Here is a 25,822-nt window from a genome sequence, read left to right on the forward strand (position 1 = left end):
AATCCTGGCATTGTCATCTTGGAATATGCCCGTGCCATCAGGGAAGAAAAAATAAATTGATGGAATAACCTGGTCATTCAGTATATTCAGGTAGTCAGATGACCTCATTCTTTTGGCACATAACATAATTATCCATGCAGTAATTATCCAATAGGAGGATCTTAACTATTTGCTTAGTTAAATCCAGGTGGTGACTTTTTTTTTGGACTGGCAGTGTGTGTGTGTGTGTGTGTATATATATAGTTTGTTAGAAAAAAAACCCTCTTTTGAACTTTTATTTCAGAAAATATTAAGCAACACAACCATTTTTAACACTGATAGTGTCAAGAAACATTTCTTGAACACCGAATTACCTTTAGAATGATTTCTGAAGGCTGACACTGATGACTGGAGTAATGACTGAATATTCAGCTTTGCTATAACAGGAATAAATTATGTTTTGAAATTGAAAATTATTTAAACTGTAATAATATTTCACAATATTACGGTTTTACTGTATTTTTTTTTTGATCAAATAAACATAGCCTTGATGAGCATAAGAGACTTCTCCAAAAAAAAAAAAAAAAAACTCAAATACAGTAATCAATACTAAACTCAAACACCTGAACAGTAGTCTGTGTACGCTTTACATACAAATTTCCATTAATCTATAAATACGAACGAGTTTGCCCTGGCCAACTTTCTTCTGTTGCAGCTATACTCCCTGCAAGGAACTTGAGCATAGAGCTCACAGCAAATAAGCTTCATGAAAACCAAGTGTACTTCTCTGACTGAATGATCACGCTTCCACAAACAAGCATGGTAATGCAGTGCTTATATTTCAGTTTACTAGGAAAGTTATTTGCACATGTGCGAAGTTGTGCACATAAGTGAGTGCGTTTGGTGTGTTGCGCTGTGCTGACAGGAGCATATTCAGGGTAATAGAAGTGCACAGTGGTTACAGGGTGACTCAGTAAAGCGGAACTGAGCTCTGTCTCCATGTGCATGGATCGCTGGGTCCCTATATGACAGAATGCCTCAGCACCCTTCCCAATCAAACAGAATAGAATAAAAAGATTGAAACTCAGAGCGAGATTGGCCAGCTTGCTGAACTGGTGATAAAATATATATTTTTCCATTGGAAAACGTGGCACTTCTCATTGCATTTTGGGCCTGATGACAGCGCTTTCACCTTGTTTCTTTGTCTGTCAGCGTAATGGTGTTGAGTGGTGTTCTATGTCGGTGTAATCATGTTCTGTAGCTTAAGTAAATTGAGATTCAAAGGGAACAATCTTTTGTAAGGACTGCCGCCACTCTCACTGTTCTAATTACATGGATCAATGGCTCCACCCAAACACAAAAACTTGGAACACAGCGGTCAAAACGGCTCCAAATCGGTGACTGTGTGCAAACTCAACAGTCATGCCCAGTTGCATACACAAACACAAACGTTCAAAAAAAAACTCATCGTCACGCAAACTGCAGTATCCGCAGTATACTGTCTTGGCAGACTACAGTGCCCATTCTTCCTCTTTTAGCTGTGTAACCTGTTGATACGACTGTCAATTTGGGAAGAAGAGACGGAAAAGAAAGGCATTTTGGCAGAGATGCTAGATTCCCACTGGGGCCCGAAGCGGTGCCAGCTAGACATTACTGCCGATCCCAGAGGAGTTGAAGAAAAGCTTGAAGACATTACTGTGCATCTCCGAGGAGACACGGTCCAGTGAATTGTGACAATCAAGAAGAACAGTTGTTTTGCTTTTTTGAACGAGGACTGACAATCATCGCAATACTCTCTGGGATCCCACAGAGTCTGATTAGCCAATCAAATCACCCTCGCCTTTCTGTTAAAACACAAATCTTTCAGGATTTCTTTCAGGTGACATGGCTGGAATTTACAGCTTTAACCTCAAACCAAAATTATACTGCTAAATGTTAATTATTATGTCTTAAATATGATAACGTTCTAAAATGCTATTCATTATTATAATATAAATAATGGCTGTTACTTTCATAGTTCAATATTTAGTGATTTCTGAAATGACAATAACTTAAAAAATATTAATCATATTACACAAACACACAGAGTTTGGTAATGACAACCATATGCCATAACCAAATAAACTTCAGGTAGTCACAACCGCATGAACTGTACTTAAAATTCCGTGCACAACTACTGTAGTTGTCAGTGTTGGGGAAAGTTACTATGCATTACAATATTGCGTTACTCCCTAAAAGAGTAACTAATTACATTAGTTACTTTTATGGAAAGTAATGCATTGTGTTACTTTTGAGCTACTTTTTAAATCTGGACAGGGCTTGCTTGTTTGTTTTTAATATAAAAAAGTTGTTTTGTTTTACATATGTAAAAGCCCTTTTACAATAAAAGTAAAATGAATGCACCTCAGGCTGAAGGAAATGTAAAGTCATGTCGGTACAGTAGAGGTTACAGCTTAAATAAATTGCAATGAAAATATGACGCAGGAGAAGAAAGTTCAACACTATTCAGCAATAACAAAAATGAAACACTAATGTGTCATTTTTGCTTATTAGTATGGTTGAATTGGATCATCAAAGGTCAGTAGCAAATACATGGGTTAATAAAATGGGATTACATAAATGATATTTGTCTAATTTTCATTTAATTATTGCAGGTTTGTATAATATTCTGAGTTTGCATTTGACTGTTTTATTCATTTTGAGGAATACTGAATTTGTTTTAGTGCAGGTAGGATTAGTAAATACATAGAACTACAGTAAGCATCATGTTCACACAGCACGCACAACGCCTCTGCACTTACTCCCGATTCTCTCAACATGGCAACACAAGAGCTGTCAGTCAAGACACGGGAAACAAAGTAATGTCGTTACTTATTTGAAGAAGTAACTCAGATAGTTCCTTCTAAATTAAAAAGTAATGTGTTACTTTACTAGTTACTTTAAAAAAAAAGTAAACTGATTGTGTAACTTAACTTACTTACCCAACACTGGTAGTTGTTAATGCAGTAATATCACACGATATCACAAACTTTACGAGAATAACCAACAGATAGATGGATAGATAGATAACAATAGAATGATTGATAGAATGACAGAATGATAGATAGAATGATTGCTAAGATGATCGATAGATAGAACAATAGGTAGATTGAATGATGAATCGATTGAATGATAGATTAACCAATAGATAGAATGATCGGTAGAATGGTAGATAGATATAACAATTGATTGAGACAAGACAATCTAATGACAGAACAAATGATTAACAGAATGAGGTAGAATGTTTGATCAAGCAAAAGATAGAACGAGTTATAGTACAAATGATAGAATGATTGCAAATCATTGATCAAGCAATAGATAGAACGAGTAAGTTTTACTTTTTTATATTAAAAACAAACAAGCAAGCCCTGTCCAGATTTAAAAAGTAGCTCAAAAGTTTCCATAAAAGTAACTAACACAATTAGTTACTGTTTTAGGGAGTAGCGCAATATTGTGATTCATAGTAACTTTCCCCAACACTGACAACTACAGTAGTTGTGCACAGAAATTTATGTACAGTACATGCTAACTAACCAAGTTAGCTTGTGATCTAGTCAGAAGACGACGCTGCGCTGCTTCAATACATTACAGGCTCAAGACTCGTCAGAACGCAAAACGGAATGTAGCATTTGGTCGCGCTACATTGCTACTTGCTGGAAAAAGTTGTTAGCTACAGGAAAAGCTACACTGTTTTAAAATTAGCGTTGCTACTGTAAAGCTACTGAAAAATGTAGTTAAGCTAGTAGCGTCGCTACTTGTAGCTAGCTACTCCCCAACACTGCTCAACAAACAGAATGAATGATCGACCGATAGATAGATAGATAGATAGATAGATAGATAGATAGATAGATAGATAGATAGATAGATAGATAGATAGATAGATAGATAGATAGATAGATAGATAGATAGATAGATAGATAGATAGATAGATAGATAGATAATTGGTATACAGTAGTCAACACTGGAAGTGGATCAAAAAAGTTAATCAAAGTTGTCCTAAGACAAGAATGAATTAGGTTTTGAAAGTGAAAGTCGTGTCATTTGCCAAGTATGGTAACCCATACTCGGAATTGGTGCTCTGCATGTAAACCCATCCAAGTGCACACACACAGCAGTGAGAAGTGAACACACCGTGAACACACACCCGGAGCAGTGGGCAGCTATATCCAGCACCCGGGGACCAACTGGGGGTTCAGTGCCTTGCTCAAGGTCACTTCAGCCATGGGTATTGAGAGTGGAAGAGAGCGCTGTTCATTCACTCCCCACCCACCTACAACTCCTGCCAGCACCTTCTGGTTACATGTCCAAATCTCTAACCATTAGGCCACAGCTGACCCCAACAGCTGTTTTAGGTGTTAGAACAACTTTGATGAAAGGTTTTGATCCACTTCAAATGTTTATTACTGTATAGCTAAAACAAATGATGGATATAACAGTTGGTAGAATGATTGATCAATAGATAGAGAAATGATCAAAAGTGACAGATAGAATGAATAAACAGTGGATGGATTGACAGACAAGTTATAGTACATCAATTTGAAGCAGTTCAACATATTCAGGCTATTTTATGGACTGGTTATGAATATCAAGCTTTGCTATACACCTCCACTACTACTATCTCTCATGACTTCTTACCAGTTTCCCACAATCAGGGATCAGTGTAGTACAAGCACCTCACGCTTATATTCCATCCTGCTTGAGCGAGGCCACTGTCTGCCTGCTCTCACTGCAGCATGTTTGGTCCCCTGTCTGATTACTATTCACACGCAGTACAGGACCTCTGGACATCTCTGAGCTGAACACCACATAGTGGACTCCATTTTTTTTTTTCATTTATTTTATTCATTTCTCATGTTAGGCTTGAGGGGTGGGTGGGTTACAACTCCACCAGGCAACACATTGTTTATGATTTATCTGAAAACTGTTTAATATGTTGTTGCTCTCAAAACACTCATGGTGTTGCCTTTTTCATGCAAGACAGAGTAGGAGTATCCTGTGGGGATGTACATGCTTAATGTGTAATTAGACTGTAATTTCATTAATCACTCTGATTTTCGGGGATCTCAGGAGAGTTTCATTGTGCGAACGTGGAGACCTGTGAGGAAACGACTCGCGCTCTGGTTTTCTTTTTCTGCTGCGTTCTAAAGTTTTTTTGATAATCTGTCCTAACTGCCTCTGAAAAATGTGATGCAGACAGAAAATGTCTGGATGGTGGCGTTGTCTGCCAGAATTTTGACATGAATTTTTATGCAGAAAGTTCTACGCAGCTGCAGCTGTTACGAGCAGCAGCCACTGGAAGAGACTGGAATCACAAAGGCATTGTAAACATCCTCACAATCAAACAGAATAATTCATGAGCACCAGATCATTTTGATGTTTTGTTTGGACACTGGAGCCTTTATTTCCTTTTTTTTTAAATAAATGAAAAAGTATCGTGCATGATAATGAGAATAATGAACAATCAACATTCACCCGAGGCCCTCGAGAACTGTTCATTCTCCAGCTGGCGTACACATGTGGCTCAGACAGCCACGGTGTGTGAAAGAGAGAAAGCGAGAGGCGAGAAAAAGCCAAATAAACTCAAATTCCACAACCAAACCTGCACCTACTCATTCACAGATGATGACATCATTGCCTTACCTTGCAGCAGAGGAACGTCTTTGAGGAACCCTCCACTATACTCCACCTGGTACACCTTCTCCTGAAATCCTGGTACACATTCAGCCTTCTCTTCCTCTTCCTGCGCTCCAGTGCATACAACCTGAAACAGAAAGATAGATTTACATTCAATTACTGAATACAGTTGACAACTGTAAAATTTCTTAGATCAAAAATATGCTATAATATATTTACAAATATTTAAATAATTGCATTTATATTTGTATTACAATTGAAACCCCAGATAAAACTGCACCCACAAATTTAACACTTCTAAAATATATAAATATTTTTTTTTTATTTAATGAGTGTTTAATACATACAAAGTAATAATAGCACAGAAAAAAAAAGTTTTTTTAAAAGATTAAAAAAATTCATAAAAAAGTTACAATTAACACTTTTTTTTCAGAACTAGAACTTATAATTGTCTCTGCTTTCAGAGATATAATGAAATTATCAGCTGTTTCATCATGTCAGCTTTTATCCAACAACCTAAGATAAATATATAGCTTTAAAAGATATCAAAACTTTACACAGAATAAGAAATATAGTTATGGAACCTTTTATACCTCAAAATCTGTTTTCCTTATGTGAAATGATCACTTTTTTAAACTCTGTTTAGCAGATTAATTGTCGTCATTCTATAAGATTCAAAAATGTCATTTTAATGCAAAGCAGAACGTCTTTGCAGTCCTTGACTTTCTGCTCTCCCACATTTGTATCTGCATGAAATAAAGCAAATTCACCTTTGACCTGTGTTAAAATTGCCAGTCTTTAGTTTAACAAATACAATCAAACGTGACTAGACTTTCATATCTTTCTCACAATGCCAACATTCAGCGCACTTTTAATTTATTATCAGAACTACATAGTCAAGGTTTTCTGTGTAAAGAGCTTATACAACCTGATTTAGCCTTTTTATTACATATTTTGAAAGAGCAAAAACCTCTTGTAAAACTCTTGCTAAAACAAGTATACTGACCAAATCTGGAGTGTTGTAGTTCACATAGATCAACAGGTCCATTTTCTGTCGAGCCTACAATGACTAAATGCTGCTTTTACGGCGAGCAAGAGCACAATGATTTTGCTGAGGGCGTTTCTGGTCAATTATACCAATTTTAGTTTGCCTTCCACTTAGGAAAGCAAAGCTTGTCTTCATTAAGAATTAAAGGTAATCATCCAGCTTTTAAAACTCAGAGGAAATTGCTGTTTTGTGGCTTTTAGTTTGATGGTAGAAAGAGAGGCTTTTTCCTCTTTGTAAGGACCAGTCAGCCATGCAGCACCAACCTTTCTGTCCATCTTCCTCTTTTACTTCCAGCAACCTTATTACTCTTTCACACCTATTTTTTTCTTTCCATCAATCCCCCTTTCAGCTGGAGGGAAACAGAGATTCATTCTGACAATGACACACCCCGTATGCCATCCTTGAATATACAGCCCTGTTTCTCCTCTCAGTTCTACATAGTACATAACAACTCTAGACACACAGACGGAATTTCAGAGATCCGCTCAAGAGGTCCTTCCTAAGGAATACATTCAACACAGATTCACTACATCAGAAACATAGAGCATAAATCATCAGCTGCTCTGTCTAAAATGTAAATATTTAAGATTAGATAACCCATTCATGAATAATGAAGGTTTTGGCTTCGTTTCTCCCTTTTTGATTTAGTAAAACCCAATGCTTTCTTCTCAATCATTCTTTATGAAAGGATATGCACACAGCTGCTTTGTAGCTAAAAAAGCTATTCTTTCTAACTTTAAAGAAACTAGTATTAGCATAGGGCCGGGTCACCCCAAAAGAATATATATCAGTCCTAAGTGATTAATTAGGGTTTAAAAGACAATTAATATTCAATAATATAATCAAATATTATTGAAAATGTGAACTGAATTGAGATGGAAACTACACTAACTTTGCAACACTGAATTGAATCAACTCTGAACCATGATACATTTGACACTTTTTCCTCTGTAGAGCTCGTTTTATAATTGATGAACTTGATGAATATCAATATCATAAGTCTCTTTAGTTATTATTGAAGCTAATATCCAAGTCCATTATTGAAGTTGGTTTGGTTTGGTTTGATTTGCTTTGCGGTGTTGGAGAGCATAGGACAGCAAGGGCATTGTAAGGAGCCAGCTGGGACACAGAATGCACATTACGAGGGCAGCTCTCAAACAGCTGCTGCACCTCACTGTGTGTTCAGATGAGCAGTCTGGATATGACATTGTATGCTTCTGCACTGTCGCTACCTTCAAATCCCTTGAAAGAAGAATTCATGCCAGGGAGCTTCAGCGTTAGGGAGCTTAAAGCACGTTATTACTACAGCAATTCAGAGTTTCATGGAAAAACTGCAGCTGAAAAAAAAAGCCATTTGCGATCGCACACTCAGCAATATGGCATAAAAAATGTTATTTGATGTTTCCCCTAGGATACGACATGGATAAAAAAAAAAATGGAGAATCTCAGCACTGTTTCTTTTGAGGAGAAAATAAATGCTTATTTTAGCGTATTTTTTAGATTTAATGAGCCAAATATGACAAAAGTGCTGTGTTCACTGAAATGGAAAAAATACTATCATTCTTGTCCTACAGGTTAATTTGCTGCTAAAATAGTACTGCCCTCAGTGATGCTCGGATAGCACTATGCAGTCTCTTGTTGAACTCACAAAGGCATACTCTGCTTTATCTCCAGTTTAATGTCAAATACATTTAAGGGTTAAGGAAACCATTTCCAAACAAGGTCTTCACTCTTTATGGTTGTTTCTATTCAACCCACTGCTTCTTCAGTCCTTTAGGAGTTCTCTTAATGGAGTTCTTCATAAGAGAACAGAAGCTAGTTTAGTTACTCAGAAACTCAATGACTTTTCATAGCCACATACGAAGCAAATATTCTTAGAATTGCCTCAGCAGGGCAGAGACACCATTCCATATAAGACAGCATGACAGAAATTTCTCCAATCAGCATGGTGAACATCATTTGAAGATCTATCCAGACAAAAAAAATGTCAGAGCAGATATTATCAGAGGGCGCCTGTGCATATGTTTGCCCTATCCCGGAACAAAAAGAGAATGAAATGATAAAGAATTAAAGATGAGAAGGGAAAGAAAAGGCTGGACATTAATTATGTTGTGTCCTTCAAACTGCCTGAGAGCACATATCTGCAAAGTGTCAGCAAAAAAAAGTGGACAGAACTTGTAAAAATTTAAAAGGGTGTTACAGGGAAATTCACGCAGGACTTCTTCTTCCGTCTGGTTTTAAATGTTGATCAAGGTTAATGTGCTCAAGAGGGGCTTTGCAAACTTTTTATGCTAAGGACCCCAAATATGATGATCTTCTAAACGAGAATTCATTTCTAAAATATAGAGTCATATTTTCATGTGCAAAGACCCAATTATACTGTGTGAGAAACATATATATATATATATATATATATATATATATATATATATATATATATATATATATATATATATATATATTATACAGTACATTTTCATTAATGTTCCATGTATCCTTCTTGTGGCCCAGTTAGGTGAAGCCCTATGAATGATGAATGGCTGATGCTCCATATCACTTTTCATGTGATGATGTGTCAAGTAAAAAAAGAAATATTAAAAAAATCTTCTGACAAGCAGTGCAGCAAATCAATATCAGATTTAAAAAAAAAATCATTCAGATTAATTAGGGGTCAGGATAATTACATATATTGATAAGTGTTATTAAAAGCACCTATAAATGCACTTTACTGTATGTTCAATACTGCTGCACTCTGTCAAACTGCTAGAAAGTGTCCTGTGTGAGGGTTCACACTGTGCGTATGTGAGAGAGTATCCAAGTTGGTATCAGAGCAGATGACAACCAATGGGAGGACAGAGAAATGAGGTAAGAGGAAAGAGAGAATGTGCACCAATGCTCTCAAAAATGTGTGGCCTTGTTTGATGTGACAAAAGAAAGCCCAGCGCAAGGGGATTGTGCCGGCCTGCCTTCATCTCCTGGCTGCTTACAGGGAGACAGGCGTCCAAAGCAAGAACACCACCTGCTGCCTTGTCTCGACTTATCCCTTCTCTCTCCCTCCCTCAATAACGCAGGCTTTTCTTCTCCTCTGTCTTAACTGGAAAACATAATTGATTGCTTTGCATGTTGGTCACCTTATCGGTTCATTTCTGTGATACAGCTGTGTGGAGACTTCATTAGTTTCTAATAATTTGACTCAGCATGATTTCCTTATGAAACAAAACTAGAGAAGATGACACTGGTGGGCTGTGATCGAGGGGACAGGGGTTAGGAAATGACAATGTTCCCTGCTGGTAATGAGAGAAAAACATTTAAATGTGCTTTTAGAAGTCTCCGCTTTTCTTTTAGGTCTTGCTGCTTGTGAACGACAAAGGGGGTGGGGGGGGATTAAATGAATAGATCACTCAACAATTAAATTCTGTCTGCATTTACTCACCCTCATGTCGTTCCAAACCTGTGGCACTTTTTCCCTCCGTATAACACAAAAGGATATATTTAAGACTTTTTCATGCAATTAATGGTGACTGAAGCTTTACGCCTTTAAAAAAAATAAAAAAAATCACACAAAGCAGCATAAAGTATCATACAAATTTAACTATGCACTATATATTTCAATTATTCTGATATCAGGAAGCCATACAACAGATGGGCTATCCAATGGGCTTGTTAACTACTGCAATTTTTTGTACATTTATACAATTAAACATATGCTACACAATACATGTAAGAGTAAAATACAATGCAGCATTAGTATTGAGATGGGCCTGGATTACTGAAATTCTTTGAATCAGTGAGTTGAATATTGATTAAATCAGCTACAGTAGCTGAAGTGAACCAGATCAGTCTGATTTAGTAAGAAATCATTAAGGGTCATTAGGTCAGTAGTTCAGTCATATGGTACACCATGTGTCATAAAATAGGAGACTGGATATCATTGAAGGGTTTAAAGGTTAACATAACTATTGAGGGAAAAAAAATCAATAATTTGAACCAGAACTGTTGTAAACTAATCATTCAGGCTGGTTTTGTTAACTGAATGAAGTAACTGAAATGATATTCAACATCTATAACTCTCTGGAACATGTCAAAGGTTAGGGCTCAGATTTCTGATACTTTCTGATCACTTTCTGATACAGAGTCATTAGCAAATCGGATTACCATTGAAGGGTTTTAAGGTTAACAACTGTTTGGAACAAAAAAACACAGCAAGAACATCACAATCACTGGAACCTATCAGCCTGATTTGTAAGCTAAACATTCAGTCAGGTTTTATTAACTGAATTAATCAATTCATGGAAAAGATTTTCAACTCTGTTGAACATGTCCAGATTTTCAGACTTAAATTCCAGTTGGTTTCTTATACAAAGCTCTCATTTGGACAACTTTGAATATAGCACATAAGGTCATATGGGCCACTTTATGATACATTTATGGTGCTTTTGTATCCTTTTTGAAGCTTGAAAGCTTCATTGCCTGTTTATTGTAACAACACAAAAACATTGCTAAATATATCCCTGCATATCACACAGGTTTGGAACAACATGAGGGTGAGTAAATAATGAGATAACTGACATTTTTAGGTGAGCACTCCCTTTACATTTGAGGGAAATGATAAAAAGGTAGCAGCAAGGGCTGTGTTTGTTATAAACCCGACAAGAGACAAGACAAATAAAGCATGACAAAGAGAAAGAATAAGCTTCCGAACTGATGAGTGCCATTTCTTTGAGGTGGCTTTATGAGACCCAGCTGAGATATAGAGGTTATGGTTTACTCAGCTCTTCCTGAGAGAGTCTGGCTTTTTGTTTTGCTTCACTGAGGGGAAACAGAGTTCAAACCCATCCTCCGTCTCCGCTCATAAACTGCGCTATAAAGCTCTAAGTGATATTGAAGATCTAAACGTGTGCCTTACTTTGCGACTACATTAAAACTGAGCCTGGGCAAAACAGCTTGATGAGTATCTTACAAAACTCTCTAGTTTGTTAGCTTTAGCACTTTTTTAAAGCCGACGCCATAATTTATGCATGCAATTCATGCACGTTAGAAATCCTGCAGCGCTTGATAGCTGGATTCTTTTGGCTTCATCAATGAGGTCAGCGTCTGAGGCATCGAATCTCAGCTTACCCATAATGCCTGGATTAATTCTTTCCAATCGAAAGCCTGGAACCAACATATTTCCCTGCAACTACAGCACTGTAAAGCAATAGTTAGCAGGTCTAAAGCACTGTAATCCCTCTCCATTGCATGTAATCTACTCATTAGACCTTCTAACCTCAAAACTACTGGAGGATAAAAGCAACAGACGAGAACGTAGCCATAACGAAGGCCACAAGCACTAAGAGTCATTTTCATTCAGATGCTGTGGTAACCCAAAGCAATTTTAATGTCCCATTCTAAAAGCGTTTTACAGCTGCCTATATTGTACAACCTAGTTTGCAAAGGGTCATTAGAAAATTTAGTCGTACACCATATGTGGTAAAATGGGATACTTGTTTTCCATTGAAGGGTTTTAAGGTTAATTTAACTGTTAAGGAACAAAAACAAAAGCAGCAGGAACATTACAATCACTTGACAGACTGCAGATGGCAAAACGTAAAGACTTTCTTTCTGCGGTCGTGTTGCATTCTTTACAATTGATAGCACTTATAGAAGCACATAAACTCACTGATTCATTTTGTGCCTCACAGGTTTTTCTCTTAAATAAAGATGTCAGAGGAGTGAATAAAGTTCACCGGGTTTATTGGGTGAGAGAAAAGCAGCAACCACATATACGGCGAGTATCAGATCAATATGTCACTACATTCCTCTGCTAAAAGAGAAAGCTAACAGCTTTAAGTGCGTCCTCCAATCTCCTAGAGTCCAAGTTAAACCTTCTTCTGTCATTTAACTACTAAATGAGAACAAATTGATATCAACATTATTATCATGCAGGCATAATGATGGTAGAATAGGCTATTCATTCTTTATAGATCATCTCCCTTAATGCTGCTCAGAGAATCACATCTTTAATTAATTAGCCCATTAAAGTCATCAGCAACTTCAATAAGTCAGAAAGAAATGAACACAGACTAAGAAAGTCTTGCATATCTCCACTATAGCAGCATAACAGGGCAAAGATATATTAGTAAAGTAAACTCAGAATTGCTTAGGTCAACATGAAATCAAAATGGTCCCCATTTACTTTCATAACACACATTCCTGTCTTATTGCAATTCACAGGTTCATGTTATGAGACAAAAAAAAAAATGTTGTCTTCATAACCTTAAATCAAAATGTAATAACTTGCTCTTCTGAAATGACTTTTCTTTTCCACTTATCTCACTTCATAGGGCTATTGAGTAATGCTTACCAACAACCAAACAACTATTTAAGCATTACTTTCAGCATAGCTCCATTTTGGGATGGTACGGCCACCAACGAAATAAATCATTCAAATCCTATTTCACTTAAAAAACACATCGCATTATGAAAGCAAAATGGGTTGTGAACATCAATTTACAAACTTACAGATGTCAAGACACCAACAACTATTGAACACACTATTAAAAAGTTAAAAGGTGCTAAAAACTGATTGTTAATGTTTACATTTAACTAAATTTATGATAATCGTAGTCTTTTTTTTAAATAGTGTGGTGCTGAATCAATGTTAATATTTATAAGTACCATAAACTAATGTACAATTAAACATATAAAAAAAGAAGATTAATATTAATAGTGCTTGAATAATTTTGTGAATAATTACTCATGACGAGTATACAATTATTAATAATATGAAAAACAAACATGATGAAAAAGTGATTAAAGGTCAGGTATATTTAGGTATTTCAGGTCTGCAACTTCAAGTATTCTATATGTATGTATATATATATATATATATATATATATATATATATATATATATATATATATATATATATATATATATATATATATATATATATATATATAATTATTTGCCATTGTCTGCTCTGAATGAGTCTGTTTGCAATGACTCAGACTAGAGACAAAATGACTACAGTATGTCTAAGTGAATACTTGAAGGGCATTAGTAAAATATTATAAATTTAGTTAAATATAAATAATAATATTCCGTTTTTAGCACAAGTAAGAAGCTGTAAGTAGGAAGCTTGGATGCTGCAGATGCACCGAGTAAACTCTGCCCAGTGGTGTTCAGCGTATGACATTTACACACAGGGTAAAGAAGTTTATTTTGGGCATGTGGCTTTCTAAGAACCTGTGCACATGGTCACTCTGCAGTGGGTTCTGGAGGCTTTAGCAGGAGCTGTTGTCTCTTTAAAGAGTATAGTGGTGATGGCCTGCGGGCAGGTGCTGTGACAGGCCTGAAGTGTGATTAAGGTTGAGACTTCATTGATGAAAGCCAGTGCAGCCAAAGTCACTTGGCAGAGTCTGGTGTAAATGTCAGCTCAAAACAACAAAAAACAAAAATCAATATGGCCATATGAGTTCACAGACAAGCTGAATGGAAAAAGCTGCAACACCTGAAGTGTGTGAAGAGCTTTGTGGTGTTAGGGGTAAGTTATGATTCATGTCTAGTAATTTATGCCACTAATAAAAGCCATTCAGAGGATTATAGCTCTATATTGATATGTGATCTCACTAAACAGTTCTGGTGTATATTGCAGTTCATTCTTCACGTAAACTGATTATGTTGTAGAATTCTGTTCTGCAGACAAGTTTTTTTTTTTTTAAACATGTTATTATTATTTTTATGCTTTTTGGTCAGAGTTTCCCTTCATCCAGATTTAATAACCACTAAGCTTTTGCATAAATAACTCAATGCAGAATTTTTGCAATATTTAAGAGAACAACCTGGGAACATGAAGTTCTCACCAAACAAGTGGGTCTCTACTGAATGACTGCAGGATGACTTAAAAGTGTTTAAATATTAAAATAATCTAACTATAAACTAAATTAAAATGCTAAAAACACACACAATCAAGACGTATTGTAATACTAAAATCATATTTATTTTTATTTTACCTCAACTATTGTTGTTGCTAACAAATTTTTTGGAATACATAATACACATTCTGAAATTACAAAATAAACTGTGGTTAATTAATTTAATGTATAAACATTTTTACATTAACAAGTTTAATATATTAATAAAACATTTTGAAAAAAAGGTGCTTTGTCATATTGAATTTGCCATCTACTGAATTGAAGCCTTCAAGCCAACAAGGTAGAGAGCCTCTGTATTAAATCAAACACTTCATTTTAGGTAACACTATTTTACAGTGTTCTTGTTAAATGTTACATGTAATTAATACAGTAATACCTGTAAATTATCCATAATTACAAGCAACTAAGCCTAAACCAAACACTAATCCTAACCCTACAATAAGTACATGCTGTAAATTAATATTACTAGTATTGAATTACATAATTAAACTGTATAAGGAACACCTAAAAATAAAGTGTATAAAATTTATCTAAGAATTTCTCATTTAAAAGCCTGTGAACTTACGGCAACACCAGTGCGCAATGCACACTGCACTACAGAAAGCCAGAGGAGTCAAAACTGTCCAACTGAAGCATTTTAAACTACACACACCAGAATAAATACAATGCATGGTGATCACCCTAGAAGTGATGCCCCTGGGAATGTGCCCAAATACCCATATGGTTCGTCCAGCCTTGTTAACAGATGTAACATTTCAGCCAACATTTCACAGTGTATAATATTCCAATATTGCATCTAATGAAAGCCTTAGGCTAATGCACAGATGCCCACTAAACCCTCATATCCACTGACCTCTGGAAAATACCCACATCCCCAGACTGTATCTAATGTGCATTCATTTGTGCAGTCGCTTGGGATGGTACACATTCCCTTCCAAACCTTCTCCCCACTGACGTCTCAGTTTTCAAAGCTGGCCAAAATGACACCCTACTGTTTTCAACCTATGAAAAGACCAGGACGTCCCCTAATCCACCCCCAGCTGGGCAAGACAACGTTCCCTCATCATCCCCTTCCCTAGCCTGGGCTGAGTCCTCTGCTCTGTGGTAAAAAATCAGTACGCACAGAGGGCGCAGAAGGAGTGACCCAGGCCTAGTCACAGCGAGAGTCTGCAGTGGAATCAATCAGTTGGCCATCCAAACAGCTGCATCTGGCTTGCCAGTGGGAGAAGCAGCCTGTACAACCATCTGGAATCTGGACACACTACACCTGCTGGGCCAGTGAATAAGGGTTGGTGCATAAGCAAAAGAAAAATTTAAAAAAAAACGGGCACTGGGCACAGCAAACAGACACTCAATCTTGGATGATATCTGCATTGTTGCTGTAATTTAGAAGGCAGGGCTGACAGGGTTCACAACTCTGGTTCCCACTCCAGATGTGGGATCCTGGCCTATGATTCACACTCAGTTTAGCAATAATAAACTGGTCATATTCAGCAGATGATAACATATCTGTCCAAACTAACCCATACAGTAGCTTTTCTAACTTTTTGCAACAGAGAGACAAAAACATTCAGTATAACTATTTTGCATGCACTGGAACACAACCTTGGGTCTCCTGAGCTTCCAAACTATTGGAAAATTATAAACATAAAGGATCCAACTTAAAGCAAAACCACTGCAGCGTGAATGAAGGGCACATCAGGACAGAGCAAAAGAAAACAATAGTGTTTACCTTAAGACATTACCATTCAGCTGGGCCAAACAGCTGGCGCTTAGCCACTCTGTTGAAAGGGCAGAGAGCAGACCTTGGATGACTAAGCAGATCACTGGGGTCATAAACATTCTGAATGCTGGAAAAAAAAGGGACTACAAGAGCCAGACTAGTTTACTGGACTCAGCTTTAGACTGTCCAATGTATATAATGGCTCCAATCTTAAGTCCACCTCTAAACAAAGTGGTATAAATCACCATATTTATGTGGTATATCTACAGCATATCCATAAGTCACATGACCAGAGTGGTTTATTTCCTGTTTGGCCCCCTGAAAGATGATGTCGGTGTTAAACTCCGTAAAAAGAAGCAAAATCGGCACTATGCATATAAATATCTACCACATTTGACAGCATAGAATTTAAAGGGTCTATCATTGCTTTAATAATATTGTTTTGGGTCATATAATCTTGTCCAAGTGTCCAGTAGTAAAACACATTTTTAAATAAGTAACACATTTTAAATAAGTAACCAATTATGTACTATTATAAAACGACATATTCCAATTATTTATATACCTCCATTCAAAAGCCTGGGGTAAGTAACATTATATAATCTTTTGAAAGAAGTCTCATAGCTGTTTAAAATAATTGTTTTTATATATTTTAAAATGTGATTTACTCCTGTGATGACAAAGCAGACATTGATTCACATGATCATTTGAATCACTGTAGTATTTAAATATTAATATTTAATATACATGTATCTGAAATAATTTCTTCAAAAAAAAAAAAAAACTTTTGTATGGTGCATTTAGTGAAAAAAAGCAACATTAAAAAGAAAGGCATTCATTCTTTGCCAACTTTTTATTTTTTCAAACAAATACATGCTAATATATGTCACTTTATTATTTATAATTTTGTTGGGTCTCATAGAGCAACGGAGCATAATCCGTAGTTTCCAACCAGCTACAGTGACAAAGAATAAACCATATTCACTAGTTTCTTAAAAACCTTTTTATAAAGGGGCATTCAAGCTTGTTTCATTATGCTACCCAAAAGTAAAACACATGAACTCACTAAACTGGGAATAATTTGAAATTAAATGAGTTAAATGTTTTTTTCTAGATGCTGATCACTCACCTGAGAACATTACAACTGTAGTAATGTGAACACTGAATATGCTGGCTTAAGTGCTAAAAACATAATCTAAGCATATCAAAATGATTTTGACGGCTGAATGATATTTTGTCATGACATTTAAGTAACTCCAGTGACAGTGGCTCAATATTGTAGCTGCACTTTCTTTGATACCTGCTGAATCTGTCTCTGGGTCAGTAAAGTCATCTACATCAGAACTGAGGTGGTGACAATTCGCCCACAACAATTGTGCCATCAACTCATATAGCATTGCAACACCCCAGGATATGTATTAAGGGTCAAAGGGTACCATCCAATATGGGGATAAGCAACTACAAAAGAGTCCCAAAGTCAGGTTTCTGTTTTCATCACCTTCACCGGGGCCGTGGCGGAGAGGAATGGACAAGATTAGCCAGCAAAGCTAGCAATAACTCACATACTCCCAAACAACCTTCCCCTGGTGCTAAGCCCTTCCACAGTAGTCGGAAAGCAATGGTCGGCGTGAGCGATCGCGTCCTTTTTCCCGATTATCTGCTCAAGTCTCGCCGTCAAATCCAGCCACGGTCACACCATCCATCAGTTTAAAGGGCAAAGTTGCCAATAAGCCCTCCAACCCATGAAGCAGCCCTCCTTCTTCCTTTCACCGAGATTCAATAGTGGATTGAGAGTGCAAAAGAAAGATTTCTTCAGACATTATGAGGGAGCAGATCAAACTACTAGGCGATATTCATGGGGGAGCTGCAAAGATATCGAACCGGACGTCCACTTTTTCAACTTCTTTCTACAGGTCCAATATTTTGCTGCTGACATGGTATTTGCTTTACTCCCCTTCCTGGGAGGCCCAAGCGGTCTATGCTTTCTGGAAAATGTTGTAGCATTCTACCCCTGGCTGCCACATTGAGTGATTCACAGGAATTTACGAGAGAAGTCAAACGTTTTGACTTCTAGTCTTAGATTGTAAACAGCACTTACTCATCTCCTGATATTTGGATTTCAAAGCTTTTTCCCTCTCTGGTTAAATTCTGTGATCTCATCTCATGGATCTCTTCCCTTTTGCTTTCCTTTTGTGTTTTAAACCCTTCCAATTAATGACATGTTCCGAAGAAGCATAAAATGCCTCCCTGTCAACAATGCCAATGAGATGCTTAAGCCAAGCTCAAAGGAACACAACCGGCGGTACAAAGAGATATGCAAATGAAGTGTCTTTTCGGATCATTTGATACATCTGCACGTTTGATCTGGGTCCTTTCATTTCCCCATGTCTCTTCGTCTACAGTTCTCCTACTGTTAAATCTCCCACTGTTGGCGTGATTAATGACAACAGAGGCCGTGCGCTCGTGTTTTCCCCCCCTCAGAGTCATACTCTTTAATAGCATTTTATAAGCACGTTAAAAGGCCACTGAACGAGCTGCGAAAGGTTCCTCCTGTTTCCTTTTTTATCATCTCCAGAGGGGAAAGCAGAAAAATCCATTTTGTCTGAATCAATATTTACTCCTGATGCTGCCTTCTCCCAAAATAATCGACAGCTGGTGTTTTGTACAACCCCTGAAGAAAGTAAAAAGCAACTTAAAGGTTACTACAGTAGAGTAAGTTTTAAAAGCAGAAGGGAAACAGGAAAAACAAGGGTAATGGATATAATTTACCTCTCCCGACATCCCCTGAGCTTTATTGTTCATCTCTATAAAACTGTGAACCGAAAAAGCAGCTGAACTTCTGTAAATTGCAAGACATTATGTAAAAAGCCATCTGTTTTCAAAAAAAAAAAAAAAAAAAAAAAAAAACATTCTACATACTATTGGGAAAAATTAAGGACTGAACAATTGGGGTTTTCAGTGTGAATTTGAATTGGCCATTTAGCTGTCAATTCATTATAATTTATATCATCTTCCTTATATTTAAATTGAAGCTTAGCTTCATTTCACCTCAACTTTCAACTTTAGAATTTATTTATTTTTTTTAATTGAGGTTTTTTGTAGGCATTCCCTATTCAGTACTAAATCTCTGTTCACATGGTTTAGAAATATTGAAATAATAGAGTTCTAACATCTCTGGTCATGTAGTATCAGACATAACATTTTGTGTAATGTCTGATACCACCTTCATCCTATTACATACAGTATGAAGTATGCAGACTGACCCATATGACCCAACCACTTCCAGACAGGTCAACTACCATTACAGGAAATACTCTAAAAATCAATATCACCCTTCTAGTTGGCATCAAACATTCAAACAATCTTTCTGCTCATGCATACACTACAATTTAAATGACTTTAATGGAAACAATTTATAAAACCTTAACTGGCTTACCTTCTGCTAATGCTTCTGTTTAAAACATTAGAAAACCTCTCTGTTCCATTCATGTTAAATGCTGATAACTGCAAAGCCAAACCATTGCAGAATAGTTTATACTGTAGAACAGAACGCCACAGAACAACCATTATTACCAACCATTCGAAAGCTTTTCTGCTCCACTGACCTCTGAATATATTACTATATATCTCATAATATGAAATGAATACATTACATACTCGCTCAATGAAGTAAAAACTCCATTATCAATCAATGAAAAAACAGCTGCACACCTGCACATAGAAGAAACAAATTGCCTTTTTACAAGTCTCCACTATTAATAGACAAATAATTTGACAATGTTAAAAGAAACAAAATGATTTCATTCTGTCTGTTGACCTCACTGAAAGTAAATTCAGCTGGCAAATATATATATATATATATATATATATATATATATATATATATATATATATATATATATATATAGCATCAAATTGTATTAAACTCTACATTTCTTACTCCAAGCATGGTATATATTAGCAAAACTGAGAAAGTTTAACTCCAACTACTATTAATTCACCCCGCAGGCATGTCACTTCCTCTCTTTTTCAACTTGTTCTAATCTTAGATAATCATTGCTACTATGATTGGCTTTCTTTAAGTGGGGGGAAAAAACAGCCTGAAAAAAAGTGAAAGATTCTGACAAGTAAGAGAAGTCAGAAAAAAAAAAACTGGAAGATAATTTTTCAATATTGTCACTTTCAGTTGTCAGAGTACAAGAGATCCGACAAGAGGAGATTGACAATTATGTGCCATGTAGAGAAAAGTGACACATACAAGTTGAAGTTCTTAGATAATGCAGGAAAAACAGCGTTGAGACAAGCAGGTGTGGGGAGGGATTCAATCTCTCAGGGTTATATTTAAACATAACAAAGAAAGACGTGATATTGATGTTGAGGAAACTGAGAAAATTTCAATACAATGTCGGCCAGGAATAGGTTGGTGAGATCAGGCTGGCAGCTTAAAATTTCTAGGCCGTTTCAAAGGTGTTGGGACTGCTATTTCGGCAATTGTACAGTCTGTCTTGTATCACGTAGGACTTGATTACCTGTCTGTCATGAGCGTGTTACAATTCAGTCTCTCAATTCTGACAAATAACTCAATTTCTTGCACGCTCAGAATGGCAAAAACCATTTTGTGTTATTTGGTTGAGAGTATTACACTATGAGAGCACAAAGCAATGCTGGAATCAGTTTCCTTCAGTGCAGCAGCAGTGCTATTGCAGCAGTTGACACTTTATTGAATGAAGTTATGCTTATATTTTTTGAGCCGTTTTAACATTGCGGTTTTGAAGCAAGACCTTTAAAACCTTTTATACAAGGGAAAAAAAAACATGAAAGCACACAACAAAACAAAATAGGAAGCACAATGTGAATTAATCTGAGAATAATGCAGATAAGATATGGGAAGTTTCAAGGTGATTCAGCACAATGTTGTTGATAGCTTGGCAACTGCAGAAGCATAAATGTGGAATAATGGATTTATGATTATGGTTATAGAATGAGTCATTAGCTAATTATTGCAATTAATAGCCTGTTATTTTGGTTTTAGTCAATGTAGTGCTTTATTCAAGCAAATATCCACTCATTTTGTCCTTCAGCAGAAATAACTACTGTACATAAACAGAGACAGATACAAATAGTGAATGGTGTGAAGCACAGAGCAGAGTTGAGTGACTGCCTAGAATGAGCTACGTTTATATATATATATATATATATATATATATATATATATATATATATATATATATATATATATAGGGCTGTCAAATGATTAATCACGATTAATCACATCCAAAATAAAAGTTTTGTTTACATAATATATGTGTGTATACTGTGTATATTTATTATGTATATATAAATACACACACATGCATGTATATATTTAAGAAGAATATGTTATGTTTATATATTAAATATATTTATATATAATATAAAATATAAGAATATAAATATATAAATGTATATACATGTAAATATTTTCTAAATATATAATTTATGTGTGTGTATTTATATATACATAATAAATATACCCTGTACACATACATATATTATGTAAACAAAACTATTATTTTGGATGTGATTAATCGTGATTAATCATTTGACAGCCCTAATATATATATATATATATATATATATATATATATATATAAAACACATATACATACAAGTCAGAGCATCTGTGTTTTTTCTCACTTCAAGATCACTCTGTTACCACTCCATCATGAGCACAACACGTTAATGTCCCATAATGCAAATGCTTGACAGCAAGAATTCTTTTTGGGTAAACAGTGCAAATAGCAGTCAGAATGAAAGAAATATGGGATTTGTGAAATATTAATGAAAAGACAAATCACAGACACAGGAAGTGAACATGACTGCGGCATTTAAAAACTGGATATATACAGTAAGTATATATTTAACACACCACACACACACACATATATATAGGTGTATATGATCGGTAAAAATTGTTAGCCTGAATGCACTGTAAGTCGCTTTGGATAAAAGCGTCTGCTAAATGCATAAATTTAATTTTATATTAAATTTATATATATATCACACCACATAAACTAAATCACACCATTACTTATACTACTACTAATAACAATAAAGTTTTATTTTTATAGCCCATTTCCAAAACCTAAGGTCGCTTAACAAAGTTAGATAGAGGCAAATAAAATGAAATGAATCAAATGAAATCAAATGAAATAAAATTACAATTTACAGATCAAAAGCTGAATGGTAAGTTTTATTCAGATATAATATGTTTTTAACAGACGCATTGAAAAAACAAACCTGTCCAGTGGATTTGTGAATATGTACTGGACTGAGTGTGGACTGAGTAATTTCATCACTGTCCTACTAGAAAAACTGTGAGAAAACAGCATGATAAGACAGATAAGACAAAAATGATTTTTAACAGATAAGACAGAAGACTTCTTTTGACATTGCACAGAATACTACACCACAGTACAGCACCAGCCTGTCCAAAAGCAGTAAAACATGGGCTCTGTTTCTTGACGCTACATTAATTTGACCAGATCTGACTTTGCTAGGTTAGATTGGTTATTGCATTTCGGCAGGAACACCTGCAAGCCTCAGAGGGACTCTTGAACTCTCTTGAATGTGTGAAGGTTTGTGAAAGCATAGGGTTTAATGATCCATGAGCATCGGATGCAGGTTTCTGGGTGTGGGGCATTAAAATAATGGATTGATCTGGATATTTACTCATTCAAGCTGCTGAAACGTGCCGGTTCATGCAGCGGTGAAAGAGAGAAATGCATTTGTCCCTCTGCCATGTCTTCACCTACTTCTAAACCATCTCTCCAGCTCAAGACAGAAGTCTCGATCTGTGCCATTCTGCCTAACCACAAATACACCGTCTAATAAAACCGCAGCAACCACTTATCCATCATGGTGTAAAACTCCCTAGAGATTTGCTTAACTCATCTCTGAAAGTTTTACTTCATAATGCATCTAATCTTCCTCCATTTACTGGACGCCACACACTGTAGGTACCTGAGCTCGGTGCATTAAGCAGAACAATTTTCTCTTTAATGGAACATGATGAACCATGGGAAGAATGGACAAAGAAACCAAATGCACTGCTCATTGCAGTAAAAAAAAAAAAAAAAAAAAAAAAAAAAAAAAAAGACAAAATGACCTGAATGTGAACTGCATGGAAGGAAAATAATGGATTTTGTTCATAAAGACATTTAGATAAATGCTGCAGATAAGCTGCATGGTAAGACAAATATGTAAAAATGTTAAGTGACCTGTGCAATGAATAGAATAAGAGAAAAACACACATGCACAGCTATGAAAATTAGCCTATATGAGGAAATGGAGCTAGTTGTCACTTTATATACAGTGACTAATTTTAGAGTAAAGTTTTTAAAGGAACAGTTCACCCCCCAAAAATGTAATGCTGTCCTCATTTACCCACCATCATGGCACTGCAAAACTTTTGTAGACCATAAAAAAATATATATATTTTGGAAAGTGTTTTTTGTCCATACAATTTAATGGTAACCAATATAGTTTGGTTACCAACATTCTTCAAAGTGTCTTCTTAATTGGTGTTCAAAGGAAAATACTTCTTACAGGTGAATACAGAATTTTAATTTTTGGATGAAATATGCCTTTTAAGTCAGTTTGTAAAGACATAAACCTTAAAAGAATTGGGTATGGAAACAAGTCATTAAATAAGCCTGATATTTTTACGCAAATGTTTAACTACTTAAATGTTGTAGTGGCCAGCAGAAATTTTAATTAATAAGCTAATTGGAGTGACAACATCTAAAACTCAGGTGACAAGTTACCCTGATCTGATATCTAAATATCACTTGACTAGGAGCAGAGTTCAATCTTTCAGTGAAAATTCAGTTATTTTATAGTTATTCTTATTTGCCTGAATCTGTATTAGTGTGGTTTAAATGTGTCTCAATTACCCACATCTGAAGTGAAAATATGATACTTTTTGTACTTCCTTTGGAGCATATAAATCACAAAATGACTCTAATTTGAGTCCACTTTGTACAGGCAAACCACTGATAGAAATATTGGACTTTTGACTCAAAACCTTACAGTTACTTGTAAAAAGTTTACCATATGAAAACAGTCTCTGGCCGCACTACTATATTCCTCTATTGATTTTATATAAAAGTTAATTACTGTGGACTGACCCTAACTCAAAGCCTAGTCCTACACCTAAATGAAAAATTTTTGCATGTTAGTTTATGAACTGCTTTTCCAATTGAGGACATACCTGGACATCCCAAAACGAACATTTTGTAAGATTATCCAACTTCTGGGTACAATTTTGTCCCCTAAGTATATCTAAGTGACCTACATAGACGTAAACAAGTGGAGCTCAAGGGCTCAAGGCCAAAGATCAACGATTACTGTGATGATAAACTAGCTTTATTTAGACTCTGAATCAATATCAATCAGATACAAACTGTTCAATTTACACAGTCATAAATCTCTGTCATATCTTCTTTCACATTCACTTTCGATTAACTCCCAGGCCTGCCCCGCAGCAAAACAAGCTATGATACAAGAGCCATAAGACTCAGTTTGCTTTTGTCCCTTGAGAAATGCAATTGCAAGTGCAGAGTGAGGGATACAAATAACGCTTTTGAAATCTCATTTTTCCATCCCCAAAAACAACATGTGGATGGAGCCTGACAGACATCACAAGGGGAGACTCCTCACGGTACCACACTGGGACAGCCTTTCCTTCCCGCACACGCTTCCAGAATGTTAAACAGGGAGAGAGAAAGACAGTCAGCCTGCTTTTCAGGGTCTCTAAGTTAATGCTGTGCCTTAAACCACTAAGTACAGTCTGTGCAAAGGCAAACAGTAACTTTATAAATAATACATGATGCTTAACAGACCATTAGTTAATGAATATTCAAATAGAAAAAAAAAAATATCATGAAACTATGATTCTTATATTTAAGTAAGTCTTGGGTTGTTAAGATTTGTAATGCTTTTTGAAAGTCTCCTATGCTCGTGGAGGTTTCATGAATTTGATCAAACCTACAGTAAAAATCGAAATATTGTGAAATATTATTGCAATTTCTTCTATTTGAATACATTTAAAAATGCAATTCATTCCTATGATGGCAAAGCTGAATTTTAAACACCCATTACTCTAGTCTTCAGTGTCACATGATCCTTCAGGAAGCTGATATGCTGAACTGCTACTCAAGAAACATTTCTTATAATTGTATTTTTTTTTTTAAGATTGATAAATTGATCATTTAAATATTTATAAATTATGATGAAAAGAAATGTAAAAAGAATTGCATTTATTTAAAACTAAAATCTTCCTGTAACAATATAAAAGTCTTTACCATCACTTTTGATCAATTTAATGGATCCCTTCTGAATAAAAGTATTAATTTCTTTCAAAAAAATATCTTACCGACTATGTACACTAAATGATTTTAAGGGATTATGGTGATGACGTTTTATGAAGGTGATACAAAAGA

At 35.7% G+C, this 25,822-nt stretch overlaps 1 protein-coding gene across 6 annotated transcripts in view; it reads right to left on the reverse strand.

Moving 5' to 3' along the window:
• Positions 1–25,822, reverse strand: part of LOC109108993 (cadherin-13-like) — a 355,177-nt gene that overhangs the window by 261,492 nt on the left and 67,863 nt on the right. For 5 of the 6 annotated variants that reach the window (XM_042744284.1, XM_042744288.1, XM_042744283.1 and 2 more), the window contains exon 2: positions 5,659–5,779. In XM_042744284.1, coding sequence (XP_042600218.1) covers positions 5,659–5,779 — 121 coding nt within the window. Of the gene's footprint in view, positions 1–5,658; positions 5,780–10,133; positions 10,155–25,822 lie in introns of those variants that run through there. The other variant, XM_042744287.1, reaches the window with a different exon arrangement.

Source organism: Cyprinus carpio, chromosome B18 (genome assembly GCF_018340385.1).
Source record: "Cyprinus carpio isolate SPL01 chromosome B18, ASM1834038v1, whole genome shotgun sequence".
Classification (NCBI taxonomy): domain Eukaryota; kingdom Metazoa; phylum Chordata; class Actinopteri; order Cypriniformes; family Cyprinidae; genus Cyprinus; species Cyprinus carpio.